This window comes from Trichomycterus rosablanca, chromosome 18 (genome assembly GCF_030014385.1).
Source record: "Trichomycterus rosablanca isolate fTriRos1 chromosome 18, fTriRos1.hap1, whole genome shotgun sequence".
Lineage (NCBI taxonomy): Eukaryota > Metazoa > Chordata > Actinopteri > Siluriformes > Trichomycteridae > Trichomycterus > Trichomycterus rosablanca.
In genome coordinates, this window is record NC_086005.1 from 959,464 (window position 1) to 982,427 (window position 22,964).

At 48.3% G+C, this 22,964-nt stretch overlaps 1 protein-coding gene across 1 annotated transcript; it reads left to right on the top strand.

Moving 5' to 3' along the window:
- Positions 1-588: 588 nt before the first annotated feature.
- Positions 589-22,956, top strand: LOC134332852 (proteoglycan 4-like). The gene is made up of 5 exons (XM_063014685.1): positions 589-601; positions 13,334-13,537; positions 14,837-15,023; positions 15,195-16,071; positions 22,945-22,956. Exons 1-5 carry the CDS (start codon positions 589-591, stop codon positions 22,954-22,956), a joined length of 1,293 nt encoding a protein of 430 aa, XP_062870755.1.
- Positions 22,957-22,964: the final 8 nt, after the last annotated feature.

A 22,964-nucleotide genomic window follows, 5' to 3' on the forward strand; every position in this document is an offset into this window, starting at 1 on the left:
ATTGGCTCATCTGAGGGTGGGAGTGCACTGCTGCAATTACCACTCAGAGCACAGAGTTAGGGGTAATGGGAACCTGTCTGGTGCAGGTGAAAAGAAGCAGTCGGAACTGCACACGTGTCGGAGGGGACATCTGACGGTTATGACCCTCCTCGGTCAGGAGTGAAGGGTGAAGCAGTAGAAGCAAAATATTATTGGGGTACTGATAAAAGTCAATCACAGTCTATTGCTAACTGAAGCACAACACCGGACCATTTATGGATAAAATATTTGAATCTTTAAAATGCAAAATGATTTAATATTTAAATGGTTCGTTTCTGGTATGATGACAGTTTTAGGAGTGTCGTTAGTTCAATAGTTGAGATGTTTCATGCATTATATGATTAGAAACTTAATATAATTACAAAAACAATACAGTATTTTGGGGGGTTATTTATTTATTTATTTATTTACATTTATTGTAGTAATTTATTCACTGACACTTTTTAAACTGTTGTTTATGATGTATAAGTTTATAAATGAAACTTGTTTTAGTTCCTGACACTTTGTGTGGCAGTGATTACAAACTGAAGTTTAACCTGCAGAAGCATCATGGACAGAAAAGGTAAGTTATATATTTTACACATTTAAAATTTGTTTTAACATATTATTTGTCTTTTTTGGTTGAGCGTATTTCTTTACAGACATACACATTTACATGAATAATTACAAACTCCTGCTTTAGCTGAAGTTTAAACCTCATGGCCATTTTTAAGGTGCACCGGGGTCATTGTGAGAGCTCATCATCAGTCTCAGTAAAATAAACTACATTTTTCAGTCTCCATGTGAACTGAGCCTAATGTAGCTTGTGTTAAAACATCTCATTCATTATCTGTTGATTTAAGTCTAATTTATATGTAGAGCACTTGTTACACTAGACACTGTCTCAAGTAAACCCCTGCTGAGCAGCCGAGCAGGGGCAGAAAAGATTCCATTAAAATCACAAGAAAGAAACTTTAAGAGGAACCAGACTGAAGTTGTCCATCTTCTTTCAGTGGCCTAAAATTAGAATTAGAATTACATTAAACAAACCACACATATAAACAACAATTATTTCTAACAAAAGTTACACCAAGTAAAATGTATTAAATCTGATAAAATTAAATCTGACTACAGATGTGTCTCAGTGTTTTCTGGGCTAGTTTGACTGAATCCATTACAAAGCACTTGGAACAGTGGGTTCTAGCCAAGCTTAGGTTAACAATGAAAAATAATCTCGCTCCACTCACATCAGATGTCTTGTTCCAGTAAATCAAGGATGGACGTTTATTTATTAAAGTAGAAACTTATTGTGCTTTTTTTATTCAAAAATAACCATTTAAGAACAAATTATCTCGTTTTCTTTAACACTATTAATATGAGACTAAAAATTCACATCTTACTGTAATAAATATGTGACACAAATCGGAGCAGCGTTACTACAAACCCCATTTTCAGAAGAGCTGGAAACATTGGAAATCTTTTCTTTTTACTTTTATCAGTTAAATACAGATGTAAGAAAATGACCTCATCACAGATTTTTCTTTTTACTGCGTTTTACACAACGTCCCAACTTTTCGTGAATGGGGTTTGTGTTTGTATTTTTAGTGGACAGTTCAAACTCTGCCCACAAACACACCAAGAACTCACCCATGTGTTTTTGTTTAAATGCCCGTGGAAAGACTTTTTAATGTTGTTATTTTTTACTATTTTACAGGCCGAACACCAAATTATTACCTGATTTTTGTTGCCCTTTTGCACATTTATCTGAGCTCGGTGGATTCACAAGAGGTCTTTAATACCTCAAACATGCTGGTACAGGTAAAGCTGATATTTGTTTTAAACTCTATGGTGACGGAACCTAAATAAATCTGATCATTTCTGTAGGATTTGATTTAAAATCATGAGCTCTGTGGGAAGGTGACACCTAATCATTACACATTTAGATACACCACATCACAATTACAATCACAACACTAATATTATAGCACTTGGGGATTTAGCAGACACTTGACTTACAACTGTGACCAAATACACTGCAAGCAATTAAAGGTTAAGGGCCTTGCTCAGGGGCCCAACAGTGGCAACATGACAACCTTTTTATTATTTATTACTTTTATTATTATTATTATTATCATCATCATTCTAAGTATTAATACTATGATTATTATCATTATTAGTATTATACATATTATTAAAATAATAATAATTAAAAATTATTTTTTTATACAAAAATCTAATTTTATTATTATATTTTAAAATAATAAAATACTGATTGTTGTTATTATAATAATTATTATTAAAATAATTATTAATATATAAAATTATTATTATTTTATTATTATTATTATTAGTAGTAGTAGTATTATACATATTATTAAAATTATTATTATAATTATTCTTATAATTATTTATTTTAAAATTATTATTATTATTAAAATTATTATTAGTAGTAGTATTATACACATTATTATTATTATTTTATTATTTATTTTAATTATTATTATTTAATGATTATTGTTATTATTATTATTATTAAAATTATTATTATTATTATTATTATTATTATTAAACGTATTATTATAATATTATTGTTTAATTATTATTATTATTATTTTTAAATTAGTATTATTAGTAGTAGTATTATACATATTACTATTATTATTAATATTATTATTATTATTATTATTATAATGATTATGATTATTATTATGATTATTATTATTATGATTATTAGTAGTAGTATTTTTACTTCTTTCCTGTACACCTCTGCATGTGTACACTTTAATTACTAACTGTATGACCTATATGGGACAGTTGTAGCCTAGTGGTTATGGTACTGGACTAGTTAGCAGAAGGTTGCTGGTTCAAACCCCACAACTGCCAGGTTGTCATTGTTGGGCCCTTGAGCAAGGCCCTTAACCCTCACTTGCTTAGACTGTATAATGTAAGTCGCTTTGGATAAAAGCGTCTGCTAAATGCTGAAAATGTAAATGTAATATAAATGTATGATGAGAATTACTGGTAAATGAGGAACACAGTTCTGTGGTATGTGAGGGTTGGGTTCTGTATGAGTAATAGAACAACTATTATTTGAACCTGGTACCTCGAGGTGATTCTTGTTTTTCTATTTCCTGATTCCTTGTTCATGGAAACGTCATAATATTAGTTTTACTGTAAATTTGGTGCACCTCCCAGTAATCACTCAACACCACACAACACCTCTACTGGGTATTTGCAGGCAGATAATATGCATGTTTTTATATTCTACCAGTGATGTTATATACACTACAGTGGGGCCAAAAAGTATTTAGTCAGCCACTGATTGTGCAAGTTCTCCTACTTAGAAAGATGAGAGAGGTCTGTAATTTTCATCATAGCTACACTTCAACTATGAGAGACAAAATGAGAAAAAAAAATCCAGGAAATCACATTGTAGGATTTTTAAAGAATTTATTTGTAAATTATGGTGGAAAATAAGTATTTGGTCACCCACAAACAAGCAAGATTTCTGGCTCTCACAGACCTGTAACTTCTTCTTTAAGAAGCTCTTCAGTCCTCCACTCGTTACCTGTATTAATGGCACCTGTTTGACCTCGTTATCTGTATAAAAGACACCTGTCCACAGCCTCAAACAGTCAGACTCCAAACTCAACCATGGCCAAGACCAAAGAGCTGTCGAAGGACACCAGGAAGAAAATTGTAGACCTGCACCAGGCTGGGAAGAGTGAATCTACAATAGGCAAGCAGGTTGTGTGAATAAATCAACGGTGGGAGCAATTGTAAGAAAATGGAAGACATACAAGACCAATGATAATCTCCCTTGATCTGGGGCCCCACGCAAGATCTCATCCCGTGGGGTCAAAATGATCATGAGAACGGTGAGCAAAAATCCCAGAACTACACGGAGGGACCTGATGAATGACCTGCAGAGAGCTGGGACCAAAGTAACAAAGGCTACCATCAGTAACACACTACGCCGAGAGGGACTCAAATCCTGCAATGCCAGGCATGTCCCCCTGCTTAAGCCAGTACATGTCCAGGCCCGTCTGAAGTTTGCCAGAGAGCATATGGATGATCCAGAAGAGGATTGGGAGAATATCATGTGGCCAGATGAAACCAAAATGGAACTTTTTGGTAAAAACTCAACTCGTCGTGTTTGGAGGAAGAAGAATGCTGAGTTGCATCCCAAGAACACCATACCTACTGTGAAGCATGGGGGTGGAAACATCATGCTTTGGGGCTGTTTCTCTGCAAAGGGGACAGGACGACTGATCCGTGTTAAGGGAAGAATGAACGGGGCCATGTATCGTGAGCTTTTAAGCCAAAACCTCCTTCCATCAGTGAGAGCATTGAAGATGGAACGTGGCTGGGTCTTCCAGCATGACAATGATCCCAAACACACCGCTCGGGCAACGAAGGAGTGGCTCCGTAAAAAGCATTTCAAGGTCCTGGAGCGGCCTAGCCAGTCTCCAGACCTCAACCCCATAGAAAATTTGTGGAGGGAGTCGAAAGTCCGTGTTGCCCAGCGACAGCCCCAAAACATCACTGCTCTAGAGGAGATCTGCATGGAGGAATGGGCCAAAATACCAGCTACAGTGTGTGCAAACCTGGTGAAGACTTACAGGAAACGTTTGACCTCTGTCATTGCCAACAAAGGTTATGTTACAAAGTATTGAGTTGAACTTTTGTTATTGACCAAATACTTATTTTCCACCATAATTTACAAATAAATTCTTTAAAAATCCTACAATGTGATTTCCTGGATTTTTTTTTCTCATTTTGTCTCTCATAGTTGAAGTGTACCTATGATGAAAATTACAGACCTCTCTCATCTTTCTAAGTAGGAGAACTTGCACAATCAGTGGCTGACTAAATACTTTTTGGCCCCACTGTATATGGCCAAAAGTATGTGGACAGCTCTCTTAATGATTGAATTTAGTTGTTTCTGCCACATCCACTGCTAACTGGTGTATATAAAAAGATTATAGAATAGAACTTAAAATGAACTATTGTTTTATAATCTGATACTTGTATAGTTCCATGATTTTATATGTGACCTCATTATGCTGTATTTTGATTTTGTGATATTTTTTCTTTTTTCTTTAGTTTAATTACACAGACAGACTGCAGCCTCACGTTAGACAAAAACGAGAAGGTAAATACGACTTCTGAAGTAAACATGATGGATTTTAATTTACAGTTTATTTGAAGAGTTCTTAATGGATCGTTGTTACACTTTTATAAGCACTTTTTAGTATTTAATAAATAACTTTTACAGTACTTATGGAGGCCTTAAAAGGGCATCGTGTTGTGAGAGACAAATAATGAAAATAACAGCAGCCTACAGGAAAACCCCTCCTATGTGCAAACAGGCTCAGACTGGGGTAGAAATTCACCTTTCAACAGTCAAAACAACAATGTAGTGGCTTCAGGACTATTCTCTCAATGTACCTGAGCGGTCCAGCCAAAGCCCCGACTTAAACCACATCGAAAAGCCGAGAAGAGACTTGAAGATAAGGGTTCATGTTATGCCTGACATCCAGATCTGCCATGAAAAATGGGAGGGTGCTGGGTGGGTCACTGAGCTGGCTTACCACTGCGGACATCTCGAGCTTGCGGTCTCTAATATCTTGGCTGGATCCAGTTGAGGCAAATAGAGACGGGCAATAACTGCATGTATGTTGGGGAAGGGGGGGGGGGGGGGGGGGGGGGGGGGGACATGTCATCACAGTGGTGGTGTACATGTCGGGTTAAAATTCATAAATATACTAAAAAACTAAGAACACATTTTCACGTCGTCAACACAAGTCTACATAAGTCAAACGGTCTAAATATTTTATCAATCCAGTGAAGATTCAACTATTAAAGTTATTAATGTTTTTTTCAGCCGTTACAGTAAATCCACTCACAACAACTCAACCCACCACAACTCAACCCACCACCACAGCTCCCACAACAACCACCACACCAACTCCCATAACAACTACCACACCAGCTCCCATAATACCCACCACACCAGCTCCAACACCCACCACACCAGCTCCCACAACACCCAACACACCAGCTCCCATAATACCAACTACACCAGCTCCCACAACACCCAACACACCAGCTCCCATAATACCAACTACACCAGCTCCCACAACAACCACCACACCAGCTCCCATAATGCCCACTACACCAGCTCCCATAATACCCACTACACCAGCTCCCATAATACCCACTACACCAGCTCCCACAACACCCACCACACCAACTCCCATAATACCCACTACACCAGCTCCCACAACACCCACCACACCAGCTCCCATAATACCCACTACACCAGCTCCCACAACACCCACCACACCAACTCCCATAACAACTACCACACCAGCTCCCACAACAACCACCACACCAGCTCCCACAACACCCACCACACCAGCTCCCATAATACCCACTACACCAGCTCCCACAACACCCAATACACCAGCTCCCACAACAACCACCACACCAGCTCCCACAACAACCACCACACCAGCTCCCACAACACCCACCACACCAGCTCCCATAATACCCACTACACCAGCTCCCACAACACCCAATACACCAGCTCCCACAACAACCACCACACCAGCTCCCACAACAACCACCACACCAGCTCCCACAACAACCACCACACCAGCTCCCATAATACCCACTACACCAGCTCCCACAACAACCACCACACCAGCTCCCACAACAACCATCACACCAGCTCCCATAATACTCACCACACCAGCTCCCATAACAACCACCACACCAGCTCCCATAATACTCACCACACCAGCTCCCACAACACCCACCACACCAGCTCCCACAACAACTACCACACCAGCTCCCATAATACTCACCACACCAGCTCCCACAACAACCACCACACCAGCTCCCACAACAACCACCACACCAGCTCCCATAATACTCACCACACCAGCTCCCATAACAACCACCACACCAGCTCCCATAATACTCACCACACCAGCTCCCACAACACCCACCACACCAGCTCCCACAACAACTACCACACCAGCTCCCATAATACTCACCACACCAGCTCCCACAACACCCAGCACATCAGCTCCCACAACAACCACCACACCAGCTCCCACAACAACTACCACACCAGCTCCCACAACACCCACCACACCAGCTCCCACAACACCCATCACACCAGCTCCCACAACACCCACCACACCAGCTCCCACAACAACTACCACACCAGCTCCCATTATACCCACTACACCAGCTCCCACAACAACTACCACACCAGCTCCCATTATACCCACTACACCAGCTCCCACAACAACTACCACACCAGCTCCCACAACAACTACCACACCAGCTTCCATAATACTCACCACACCAGCTCCCACAACAACTACCACACCAGCTTCCATAATACTCACCACACCAGCTCCCACAACAACTACCACACCAGCTCCCATTATACCCACTACACCAGCTCCCACAACAACTACCACACCAGCTCCCACAACAACTACCACACCAGCTCCCATTATACCCACTACACCAGCTCCCACAACAACTACCACACCAGCTTCCATAATACTCACCACACCAGCTCCCACAACAACAACTACACCAGCTTCCATAATACTCACCACACAAGCTCCCACAACAACTACCACACTAGCTCCCATTATACCCACTACACCAGCTCCCACAACAACTACCACACCAGCTCCCATAATACTCACCACACCAGCTCCCACAACACCCACACCAACTCCCACAACCACCACACCAGCTCCCACAACAACCACCACACCAGCTCCCATAATACCCACTACACCAGCTCCCACAACAACCACCACACCAGCTCCCATAATGCCCACTACACCAGCTCCCATAATACCCACTACACCAGCTCCCATAATACCCACTACACCAGCTCCCACAACACCCACCACACCAACTCCCATAATACCCACTACACCAGCTCCCACAACACCCACCACACCAGCTCCCATAATACCCACTACACCAGCTCCCACAACACCCACCACACCAACTCCCATAACAACTACCACACCAGCTCCCACAACACCCACCACACCAGCTCCCATAATACCCACTACACCAGCTCCCACAACACCCAATACACCAGCTCCCACAACAACCACCACACCAGCTCCCACAACAACCACCACACCAGCTCCCACAACACCCACCACACCAGCTCCCATAATACCCACTACACCAGCTCCCACAACACCCAATACACCAGCTCCCACAACAACCACCACACCAGCTCCCACAACAACCACCACACCAGCTCCCACAACAACCACCACACCAGCTCCCATAATACCCACTACACCAGCTCCCACAACAACCACCACACCAGCTCCCACAACAACCATCACACCAGCTCCCATAATACTCACCACACCAGCTCCCAATACACCAGCTCCCACAACAACCACCACACCAGCTCCCACAACAACCACCACACCAGCTCCCATAATACTCACCACACCAGCTCCCACAACAACCACCACACCAGCTCCCACAACAACCACCACACCAGCTCCCACAACAACCACCACACCAGCTCCCATAATACTCACCACACCAGCTCCCATAACAACCACCACACCAGCTCCCATAATACTCACCACACCAGCTCCCACAACACCCACCACACCAGCTCCCACAACAACTACCACACCAGCTCCCATAATACTCACCACACCAGCTCCCACAACAACTACCACACCAGCTCCCACAACACCCAGCACATCAGCTCCCACAACAACCACCACACCAGCTCCCACAACAACTACCACACCAGCTCCCACAACACCCACCACACCAGCTCCCACAACACCCATCACACCAGCTCCCACAACACCCACCACACCAGCTCCCACAACAACTACCACACCAGCTCCCATTATACCCACTACACCAGCTCCCACAACAACTACCACACCAGCTCCCATTATACCCACTACACCAGCTCCCACAACAACTACCACACCAGCTCCCACAACAACTACCACACCAGCTTCCATAATACTCACCACACCAGCTCCCACAACAACTACCACACCAGCTTCCATAATACTCACCACACCAGCTCCCACAACAACTACCACACCAGCTCCCATTATACCCACTACACCAGCTCCCACAACAACTACCACACCAGCTCCCACAACAACTACCACACCAGCTCCCATTATACCCACTACACCAGCTCCCACAACAACTACCACACCAGCTTCCATAATACTCACCACACCAGCTCCCACAACAACTACCACACAAGCTCCCACAACAACTACCACACTAGCTCCCATTATACCCACTACACCAGCTCCCACAACAACTACCACACCAGCTCCCATAATACTCACCACACCAGCTCCCACAACACCCACACCAACTCCCACAACCACCACACCAGCTCCCACAACAACCACCACACCAGCTCCCATAATACCCACTACACCAGCTCCCATAATACTCACCACACCAACTCCCACAACAACTGCTACACCAGCTCCCATAATACCCACTACACCAGCTCCCACAACATCCACCACACCAGCTCCCACAACAACTACCACACCAGCTCCCATAATACTCACCACACCAGCTCCCACAACAACTACTACACCAGCTCCCATAATACTCACCACACCAACTCCCACAACAACTACCACACCAGCTCCCATAATACCCACCACACTAGCTCCCATAATACCCACTACACCAGCTCCCACAACAACTACCACACCAGCTCCCATAATACCCACCACACCAGCTCCCATAATACCCACTACACCAGCTCCCACAACATCCACCACACCAGCTCCCATAATACCCACTACACCAGCTCCCACAACACCCACCACACCAGGTCCAATAATACCCACTACACCAGCTCCCACAACAACTACCACACCAGCTCCCATAATACCCACTACACCAGCTCCCACAACACCCACCACACCAGCTCCCACAACAACTACCACACCAGCTCCCACAACGACTGCCACACCAGCTCCCATAATACCCACTACACCAGCTCCCACAACATCCACCACACCAGCTCCCACAACAACTACCACACCAGCTCCCATAATACCCACCACACCAGCTCCCACAACACCCACCACACCAGCTCCCATAATACCCACCACACCAGCTCCCACAACACCCACCACACCAGCTCCCACAACAACTACCACACCAGCTCCCATAATACCCACCACACCAGCTCCCACAACACCCACCACACCAGCTCCCATAATACCCACCACACCAGCTCCCACAACATCCACCACACCAGCTCCCACAACAACCACCACACCAGCTCCCACAACAACTACCACACCAGCTCCCACAACAACTACCACACCAGCTCCCATAATACCCACAACACCAGCTCCCACAACACCCACCACACCAGCTCCCATAATACCCACCACACCAGCTCCCACAACAACCACCACACCAGCTCTCATAATACCCACCACACCGGCTCCTACAACACCCACCACACCAGCTCTCATAAAACCCACCACACCAGCTCCCACAACAACCATCACACCAGCTCTCATAATACCCACCACACCAGCTCCCACAACACCCACCACACCAGCTCCCACAAAAACTACCACACCAGCTCCCATAATACCCACTACACCAACTCCCACAACAACTACCACACCAGCTCCCATAATACTCACCACACCAACTCCAACAACAACTACCACACCAGCTCCCACAACATCCACCACACCAGCTCCCACAACATCCACCACACCAGCTCCCACAACAACAACTACACCAGCTCCCATAATACTCACCACACCAGCTCCCACAACAACTACCACACCAGCTCCCATAATACTCACCACACCAACTCCCACAACAACTACCACACCAGCTCCCATAATACTCACCACACCAGCTCCCACAACAACAACTACACCAGCTCCCATAATACCCACTACACCAGCTCCCGCAACACCCAATACACCAGCTCCCATAATACTCACCACACCAGCTCCCACAACAACAACTACACCAGCTCCCATAATACTCACCACACCAGCTCCCACAACAACTACTACACCAGCTCCCATAATACTCACCACACCAGCTCCCACAACAACTACTACACCAGCTCCCATAATACTCACCACACCAGCTCCCACAACTACCACCACACCAGTTCCCACAACTACCACACCAGCTCCCATAATACCCACCACACCAGCTCCCACAACTACCACACCAGCTCCCATAATACCCACCACACCAGCTCCCACAACTACCACACCAGCTCCCATAATACCAACCACACCAGCTCCCACAACTACCACACCAGCTCCCACAACAACTACCACACCAGCTCCCATAATACCCACCACACCAACTCCCACAACAACTACCACACCAGCTCCCATAATACTCACCACACCAGCTCCCACAACAACTACTACACCAGCTCCCATAATACTCACCACACTAACTCCCACAACAACTACCACACCAGCTCCCATAATACTCACCACACCAGCTCCCACAACATCCACCACACCAGCTCCCACAACAACTACCACACCAGCTCCCATAATACTCACCACACCAGCTCCCACAACAACTACTACACCAGCTCCCATAATACTCACCACACCAGCTCCCACAACAACTACTACACCAGCTCCCATAATACTCACCACACTAACTCCCACAACAACTACCACACCAGCTCCCATAATACTCACCACACCAGCTCCCACAACATCCACCACACCAGCTCCCACAACAACTACCACACCAGCTCCCATAATACTCACCACACCAGCTCCCATAAAACCCACTACACCAGCTCCCACAACACCCAATACACCAGCTCCAATAATACTCACCACACCAGCTCCCACAACACCCACCACACCAGCTCCCATAATACCCACCACACCAGCTCCCACAACAACAACTACACCAGCTCCCATAATACTCACCACACCAGCTCCCACAACAACTACCACACCAGCTCCCATAATACTCACCACACCAGCTCCCACAACAACCACCACACCAGCTCCCATAATACTCACCACACCAGCTCCCACAACAACTACTACACCAGCTCCCATAATACTCACCACACCAGCTCCCACAACAACTACTACACCAGCTCCCATAATACTCACCACACCAACTCCCACAACAACTACCACACCAGCTCCCATAATACTCACCACACCAGCTCCCACAACAACAACTACACCAGCTCCCATAATACTCACCACACCAGCTCCCACAACAACTACTACACCAGCTCCCATAATACTCACCACACCAGCTCCCACAACTACCACCACACCAGCTCCCACAACATCCACCACACCAGCTCCCACAACAACTACCACACCAGCTCCCATAATACTCACCACACCAGCTCCCACAACTACCACCACACCAGCTCCCACAACATCCACCACACCAGCTCCCACAACAACCACCACACCAGCTCCCATAATACTCACCACACCAGCTCCCACAACAACTACTACACCAGCTCCCATAATACTCACCACACCAGCTCCCACAACAACTACTACACCAGCTCCCATAATACTCACCACACCAGCTCCCACAACAACAACTACACCAGCTCCCATAATACTCACCACACCAGCTCCCACAACAACTACCACACCAGCTCCCATAATACTCACCACACCAGCTCCCACAACTACCACCACACCAGCTCCCACAACATCCACCACACCAGCTCCCACAACAACTACCACACCAGCTCCCATAATACTCACCACACCAGCTCCCACAACTACCACCACACCAGTTCCCACAACTACCACACCAGCTCCCATAATACCGACCACACCAGCTCCCACAACTACCACACCAGCTCCCATAATACCCACCACACCAGCTCCCACAACTACCACACCAGCTCCCACAACAACTACCACACCAGCTCCCATAATACCCACCACACCAGCTCCCACAACTACCACACCAGCTCCCACAACAACTACCACACCAGCTCCCATAATACCCACCACACCAGCTCCCACAACACCCACCACACCAGCTTCCATAATACTCACCACACCAGCTTCCACAACAACCACCACACCAGCTCCCATAATACCCACCACACCAGCTCCCACAAAAACTACCACACCAGCTCCCATAATACCCATTACACCAGCTCCCACAACAACTACCACAACAACTACCACACCAGCTCCCACAACAACCATCACATCACTCACCACACCAGCTCCCAAAACCACCACACCATCTCCCACAACAACTACCACACCAGCTCCCACAACCACCACACCAGCTCCCACAACAACCACCACATCACTCACCACACCAGCTCCCACAACCACCACACCGGCTCCTACAACAACCACCACACCAACTCCCACAACACCCACTACACCAGCTCCAACAACAACCACCACACCAGCTCCCACAACCACCACACCGGCTCCCATAATACTTACCACACCAGCTCCCACAACAACTACTACACCGGCTCCCATAATACTCACCACACCAACTCCCACAACAACTACCACACCAGCTCCCATAATACTCACCACACCAGCTCCCACAACATCCACCACACCAGCTCCCATAATACTCACCACACCAGCTCCCACAACAACAACTACACCAGCTCCCATAATACTCACCACACCAGCTCCCACAACAACTACCACACCAGCTCCCATAATACTCACCACACCAACTCCCACAACAACTACCACACCAGCTCCCATAATACTCACCACACCAGCTCCCACAACAACAACTACACCAGCTCCCATAATACCCACTACACCAGCTCCCGCAACACCCAATACACCAGCTCCCATAATACTCACCACACCAGCTCCCACAACAACAACTACACCAGCTCCCATAATACTCACCACACCAGCTCCCACAACAACTACTACACCAGCTCCCATAATACTCACCACACCAGCTCCCACAACAACTACTACACCAGCTCCCATAATACTCACCACACCAGCTCCCACAACTACCACCACACCAGTTCCCACAACTACCACACCAGCTCCCATAATACCCACCACACCAGCTCCCACAACTACCACACCAGCTCCCATAATACCAACCACACCAGCTCCCACAACTACCACACCAGCTCCCACAACAACTACCACACCAGCTCCCATAATACCCACCACACCAACTCCCACAACAACTACCACACCAGCTCCCATAATACTCACCACACCAGCTCCCACAACAACTACTACACCAGCTCCCATAATACTCACCACACTAACTCCCACAACAACTACCACACCAGCTCCCATAATACTCACCACACCAGCTCCCACAACATCCACCACACCAGCTCCCACAACAACCACCACACCAGCTCCCACAACAACTACCACACCAGCTCCCATAATACTCACCACACCAGCTCCCATAAAACCCACTACACCAGCTCCCACAACACCCAATACACCAGCTCCAATAATACTCACCACACCAGCTCCCACAACAACAACTACACCAGCTCCCACAACATCCACCACACCAGCTCCCACAACAACTACCACACCAGCTCCCATAATACTCACCACACCAGCTCCCATAAAACCCACTACACCAGCTCCCACAACACCCAATACACCAGCTCCAATAATACTCACCACACCAGCTCCCACAACAACAACTACACCAGCTCCCATAATACTCACCACACCAGCTCCCACAACCACCACACCATCTCCCACAACAACTACCACACCAGCTCCCACAACCACCACACCAGCTCCCACAACAACCACCACATCACTCACCACACCAGCTCCCATAATACTCACCACACCAGCTCCCACAACCACCACACCATCTCCCACAACAACTACCACACCAGCTCCCACAACCACCACACCAGCTCCCACAACAACCACCACATCACTCACCACACCAGCTCCCACAACTACCACACCAGCTCCCATAATACCCACCACACCAGCTCCCACAACACCCACCACACCAGCTCCCATAATACTCACCACACCAGCTTCCACAACAACCACCACACCAGCTCCCATAATACCCACCACACCAGCTCCCACAAAAACTACCACACCAGCTCCCACAACAACTACCACACCAGCTCCCACAACAACTACCACACCAGCTCCCACAACCACCACACCAGCTCCCACAACAACCACCACATCACTCACCACACCAGCTCCCACAACCACCACACCGGCTCCTACAACAACCACCACACCAACTCCCACAACAACCACTACACCAGCTCCAACAACAACCACCACACCAGCTCCCACAACCACCACACCGGCTCCTACAACAACCACCACACCAACTTCCACAACACCCACTACACCAGCTCCAACAACAACCAACACACCAGCTCCCACAACCACCACACCGGCTCCTACAACAACCACCACACCAGCTCCCACAACACCCACCTCACCAGCTCCCACAACCACCACCACACCAGCTCCCACAACCACCACACCGGCTCCTACAACAACCACCACACCAGCTTCCACAACCACCACACCGGCTCCTACAACCACCACCACACCAGCTCCCATAATACCCACTACACCAGCTCCCACAACAACTACCACACCAGCTCCCATAATACCCACCACACCAGCTCCCACAACAACTACCACACCAGCTCCCACAACACCCACCACACAAGCTCCCACAACCACCACACCGGCTCCTACAACAACCACCACACCAGCTCCCATAATACCAACTACACCAGCTCCCACAACAACCACCTCACCATCTCACACAACAACTACCACACCAGCTCCCACAACAACCACCACACCAGCTCCCACAACACCCACCACACCAGCTCCAACAACAACTACCGCACCAGCTCCCACAACCACGTCACCAGCTCCCACAACCACCACACCAACTCCCACAACAACCACCACACCAGCTCCCACAACACCCACCGCACCAGCTTCCACAACAACCACCACACCAACTCCCACAACAACCACCACACCAGCTCCCACAACAACCACCACACCAGCTTCGACAACAACCACCACACCAGCTCCCACAACACCCACCGCACCAGCTTCCACAACCACCACACCAGCTCCCACATCAACCACCACACCAGCTCCCACAACACCCACCGCACCAGCTTCCACAACCACCACACCAGCTCCCACAACAACCACCACACCAGCTCCCACAACCACCACACCAGCTCCCACAACACTCACCACACCAACTCCCACAACCACCACACCAGCTCCTACAACAACCACCACACCAGCTCCCACAACCACCGGACCAGCTTCGACAACACTCACCACACCAGCTCCTACAACCACCACACCAGCTCCCACAACACTCACCACACCAGCTCCCACAACACCCACCTCACCAGCTCCCACAACACCCACCTCACCAGCTCCCACAACCACCACACCAACTCCCACAACCACCACACCAGGTCAAACAACACCCACCACACCAGCTCTTACAACACTCATCGCACCAGCTCCAACAACACTCACCACACCAGCTCCCACAACACCCACCACACCAGCTCCTACAACACCCACCACACCAGCTCACACAACACTCACCACACCAGCTCCCACAACACCCACCACACCAGCTCCCACAACACCCACCACACCAGCTCTGACAACACTCACCACACCAGCTCCTACAACCACCACACCGACTCCTACAACAACCACCACACCAGCTCCCATAATACCAACTACACCAGCTCCCACAACAACCACCTCACCATCTCACACAACAACTACCACACCAGCTCCCACAACAACCACCACACCAGCTCCCACAACACCCAACACACCAGCTCCAACAACAACTACCGCACCAGCTCCCACAACCACCACACCAGCTCCCACAACCACCACACCAACTCCCACAACAACCACCACACCAGCTCCCACAACACCCACCGCACCAGCTTCCACAACCACCACACCAGCTCCTACAACAACCACCACACCAGCTCCCACAACCACCACACCAGCTCCCACAACACCCACCGCACCAGCTTCCACAACCACCACACCAGCTCCCACAACAACCACCACACCAGCTCCCACAACCACCACACCAGCTCCCACAACACTCACCACACCAACTCCCACAACCACCACACCAGCTCCTACAACAACCACCACACCAGCTCCCACAACCACCGGACCAGCTTCGACAACACTCACCACACCAGCTCCTACAATCACCACACCAGCTCCCACAACACTCACCACACCAGCTCCCACAACAACCACCACACCAACTCCCACAACCACCACACCAGGTCAAACAACACCCACCACACCAGCTCTTACAACACTCATCGCACCAGCTCCAACAACACTCACCACACCAGCTCCCACAACACCCACCACACCAGCTCCTACAACACCCACCACACCAGCTCCCACAACACTCACCACACCAGCTCCCACAACACCCACCACACCAGCTCCTACAACACCCACCACACCAGCTCACACAACACTCACCACACCAGCTCCCACAACACTCACCACACCAGCTCCTACAACACCCACCGCACCAGCTCCCACAACACCCACCACACCAGCTCCCACAACACCCACCACAACAGCTCCCACATCCACCACACCGGCTCCTACAACAACCACCACACCAGCTCCCATAATACCAACTACACCAGCTCCCACAACAACCACCTCACCATCTCACACAACACCCACCACACCAGCTCCAACAACAACTACCGCACCAGCTCCCACAACAACCACCTCACCATCTCACACAACAACTACCACACCAGCTCCCACAACAACCACCACACCAGCTCCCACAACACCCACCACACCAGCTCCAACAACAACTACCGCACCAGCTCCCACAACCACCACACCAGCTCCCACAACCACCACACCAACTCCCACAACAACCACCACACCAGCTCCCACAACACCCACCGCACCAGCTTCCACAACCACCACACCAGCTCCCACAACAACCACCACACCAGCTCCCACAACCACCACACCAGCTCCCACAACACTCACCGCACCAGCTTCCACAACCACCACACCAGCTCCCACAACAACCACCACACCAGCTCCCACAACCACCACACCAGCTCCCACAACACTCACCACACCAACTGCCACAACCACCACACCAGCTCCTACAACAACCACCACACCAGCTCCTACAACCACCACACCAGCTCCCACAACACTCACCACACCAGCTCCCACAACACCCACCTCACCAGCTCCCACAACACCCACCTCACCAGCTCCCACAACCACCACACCAGGTCAAACAACACCCACCACACCAGCTCTTACAACACTCATCGCACCAGCTCCAACAACACTCACCACACCAGCTCCCACAACACCCACCTCACCAACTCCCACAACCACCACACCAGGTCAAACAACACCCACCACACCAGCTCTTACAACACTCATCGCACCAGCTCCAACAACACTCACCACACCAGCTCCCACAACACCCACCACACCAGCTCCTACAACACCCACCACACCAGCTCCCACAACACTCACCACACCAGCTCCCACAACACCCACCACACCAGCTCCTACAACACCCACCACACCAGCTCACACAACACTCACCACACCAGCTCCCACAACACTCACCACACCAGCTCCTACAACACCCACCGCACCAGCTCCCACAACACCCACCACACCAGCTCCCACAACACCCACCACAACAGCTCCCACATCCACCACACCGGCTCCTACAACAACCACCACACCAGCTCCCATAATACCAACTACACCAGCTCCCACAACAACCACCTCACCATCTCACACAACACCCACCACACCAGCTCCAACAACAACTACCGCACCAGCTCCCACAACAACCACCTCACCATCTCACACAACAACTACCACACCAGCTCCCACAACAACCACCACACCAGCTCCCACAACACCCACCACACCAGCTCCAACAACAACTACCGCACCAGCTCCCACAACCACCACACCAGCTCCCACAACCACCACACCAACTCCCACAACAACCACCACACCAGCTCCCACAACACCCACCGCACCAGCTTCCACAACCACCACACCAGCTCCCACAACAACCACCACACCAGCTCCCACAACCACCACACCAGCTCCCACAACACTCACCGCACCAGCTTCCACAACCACCACACCAGCTCCCACAACAACCACCACACCAGCTCCCACAACCACCACACCAGCTCCCACAACACTCACCACACCAACTGCCACAACCACCACACCAGCTCCTACAACAACCACCACACCAGCTCCTACAACCACCACACCAGCTCCCACAACACTCACCACACCAGCTCCCACAACACCCACCTCACCAGCTCCCACAACACCCACCTCACCAGCTCCCACAACCACCACACCAGGTCAAACAACACCCACCACACCAGCTCTTACAACACTCATCGCACCAGCTCCAACAACACTCACCACACCAGCTCCCACAACACCCACCTCACCAACTCCCACAACCACCACACCAGGTCAAACAACACCCACCACACCAGCTCTTACAACACTCATCGCACCAGCTCCAACAACACTCACCACACCAGCTCCCACAACACCCACCACACCAGCTCCCACAACACTCACCACACCAGCTCCTACAACACCCACCATACCAGCTCCCACAACACCCACCACACCAGCTCCCACAACACCCACCACACCAGCTCTGACAACACTCACCACACCAGCTCCCACAACACCCACCACAACAGCCACAACTGAAGCTTCTCTAGTAACCACAACCAAAGGTATATTAAACTTTTTTTTTTGTTTTTTTTACTATTATATAACCATTATTACCAAGTGCAAGCACCACTGTTACACACAACCACAGTCATACAGACCACAAGCACCACTATATTAACCACAGCTACAGTCAAACCGACCATAACCATTTTTATATTCTTCACAATTAGTTTTACCAACCTCAACCACCACTGTCACCCTCAACTAGTCATACTGACATCAACCACCACTATATCACCCACAACTAGTTATACTGACATCAACCACTACTATATCACCCACAACTAGTCATACTGACATCAACCACCACTATATCACCCACAACTAGTCATACTGACATCAACCACCACTATATCACCCTCAACTAGTCATACTGACATCAACCACCACTATATCACCCTCAACTAGTCATACTGACATCAACGACCACTATATCACCCTCAACTAGTCATACTGACATCAACCACCACTATATCACCCTCAACTAGTCATACTGACATCAACCACCACTATATCACCCACAACTAGTCATACTGACATCAACCACCACTATATCACCCTCAACTAGTCATACTGACATCAACGACCACTATATCACCCACAACTAGTCATACTGACATCAACCACCACTATATCACCCACAACTAGTCATACTGACATCAACGATTACTATATCACCCTCAACTAGTCATACTGACATCAACCACCACTATATCACCCTCAACTAGTCATACTGACATCAACCACCACTATATCACCCACAACTAGTCATACTGACATCAACCACCACTATATCACCCTCAACTAGTCATACTGACATCAACCACCACTATATCACCCACAACTAGTCATACTGACATCAACCACCACTATATCACCCTCAACTAGTTATACTGACATCAACTACCATTATATCACCCTCAACTAGTCATATTGACATCAACCACCACTATATCACCCACAACTAGTCATACTGACATCAACCACCACTATATCACCCACAACTAGTCATACTGACATCAACCACCACTATATCACCCACAACTATTTATACTGACATCAACCACCACAATATCACCCTCAACTAGTCATATTGACATCAACCACCACTATATCACCCACAATTAGTTATACTGACATCAACCACCACTATATCACCCACAACTAGTCATACTTACATCAACCACCACTATATCACCCACAACTAGTCATACTGACATCAACCACTACTATATCACCCACAACTAGTCATACTGACATCAACCACCACTATATTATCATTTTAGTTCAACCAGAACTATGATTACATTCACTACAACTACAATCGACACATGCATGACTACATTACTGTTGACTAAAATCATTATAACCTGTAAGTAGACGAGTTATTGCTGCTATGAAATATTTGAGAAGGAAGCTGATGTACAGTGTATCACAAAAGTGAGTACACCCCTCACATTTCTGTGACACTATAGAACTAAAACTTGGATATAACTTAGAGTAGTCAGTGTACAGCTTGTATAGCAGTGTAGATTTACTGTCTTCTGAAAATAACTCAACACACAGCCATTAATGTCTAAATAGCTGCAACATAAGTGAGTACACCCCACAGTGAACATGTCCAAATTGTGCCCAAATGTGTCGTCGTCCCTCCCTGGTGTCATGTGTCAAGGTCCCAGGTGTAAATGGGGAGCAGGGCTGTTAAATTTGGTGTTTTGGGTACAATTCTCTCATACTGGCCACTGGATATTCAACATGGCACCTCATGGCAAAGAACTCTCTGAGGATGTGAGAAATAGAATTGTTGCTCTCCACAAAGATGGCCTGGGCTATAAGAAGATTGCTAACACCCTGAAACTGAGCTACAGCATGGTGGCCAAGGTCATACAGCGGTTTTCCAGGACAGGTTCCACTCGGAACAGGCTTCACCAGGGTCGACCAAAGAAGTCGAGTCCACGTGTTCGGCGTCATATCCAGAGGTTGGCTTTAAAAAATAGACACATGAGTGCTGCCAGCATCGCTGCAGAGGTTGAAGACGTGGGAGGTCAGCCTGTCAGTGCTCAGACCATACGCCGCACACTGCATCAACTCCATCTGCATGGTCGTCATCCCAGAAGGAAGCTGACGCACAAGAAAGCCCGCAAACAGTTTGCTGAAGACAAGCAGTCCAAGAACATGGATTACTGGAATGCCTTGTGGTCTGACGAGACCAAGATAAACTCGTTTGGCTCAGATGGTGTCCAGCATGTGTGGCGGCGCCCTGGTGAGAAGTACCAAGACAACTGTATCTTGCCTACAGTCGAGCATGGTGGTGGTAGCATCATGGTCTTGGGCTGCATGAGTGTTGCTGGCACTGGGGAGCTGCAGTTCATTGAGGGAAACATGAATTCCAACATGTACTGTGACATTCTGAAACAGAGCATGATCCCCTCCCTTCGAAAACTGGGCCTCATGGCAGTTTTCCAACAGGATAACGACCCCAAACACAACCTCCAAGATGACAACTGCCTTGCTGAGGAAGCTGAAGGTAAAGGTGATGGACTAAACCCAATTGAGCACCTGTGGCGCATCCTCAAGTGGAAGGTGGAGGAGTTCAAGGTGTCTAACATCCACCAGCTCCGTGATGTCATCATGGAGGAGTGGAAGAGGATTCCAGTAGCAACCTGTGCAGCTCTGGTGAATTCCATGCCCAGGAGGGTTAAGGCAGTGCTGGATAATAATGGTGGTCACACAAAATATTGACACTTTGGGCACAATTTGGACATGTTCACTGTGGGGTGTACTCACTTATGTTGCAGCTATTTAGACATTAATGGCTGTGTGTTGAGTTATTTTCAGAAGACAGTAAATCTACACTGATATACAAGCTGTACACTGACTACTCTAAGTTATATCCAAGTTTTATTTCTATAGTGTTGTCCCATGAAAAGATATAATAAAATATTTGCAGAAATGTCAGGGGTGTACTTACTTTTGTGATACACTGTGTGTGTAGAGCTGCTTTTAAAGTAATAT

Coding starts and splice junctions, on each gene's coding strand:
- LOC134332852 (XM_063014685.1), top strand. Junction 13,538..14,836: donor CACCACACCAGCTCCCACAA/CCACCACACCGG, acceptor CCACACCATCTC/CCACAACAACTACCACACCA. Junction 15,024..15,194: donor GCTCCCACAACAACCACCAC/ATCACTCACCAC, acceptor TCCCACAAAAAC/TACCACACCAGCTCCCACAA.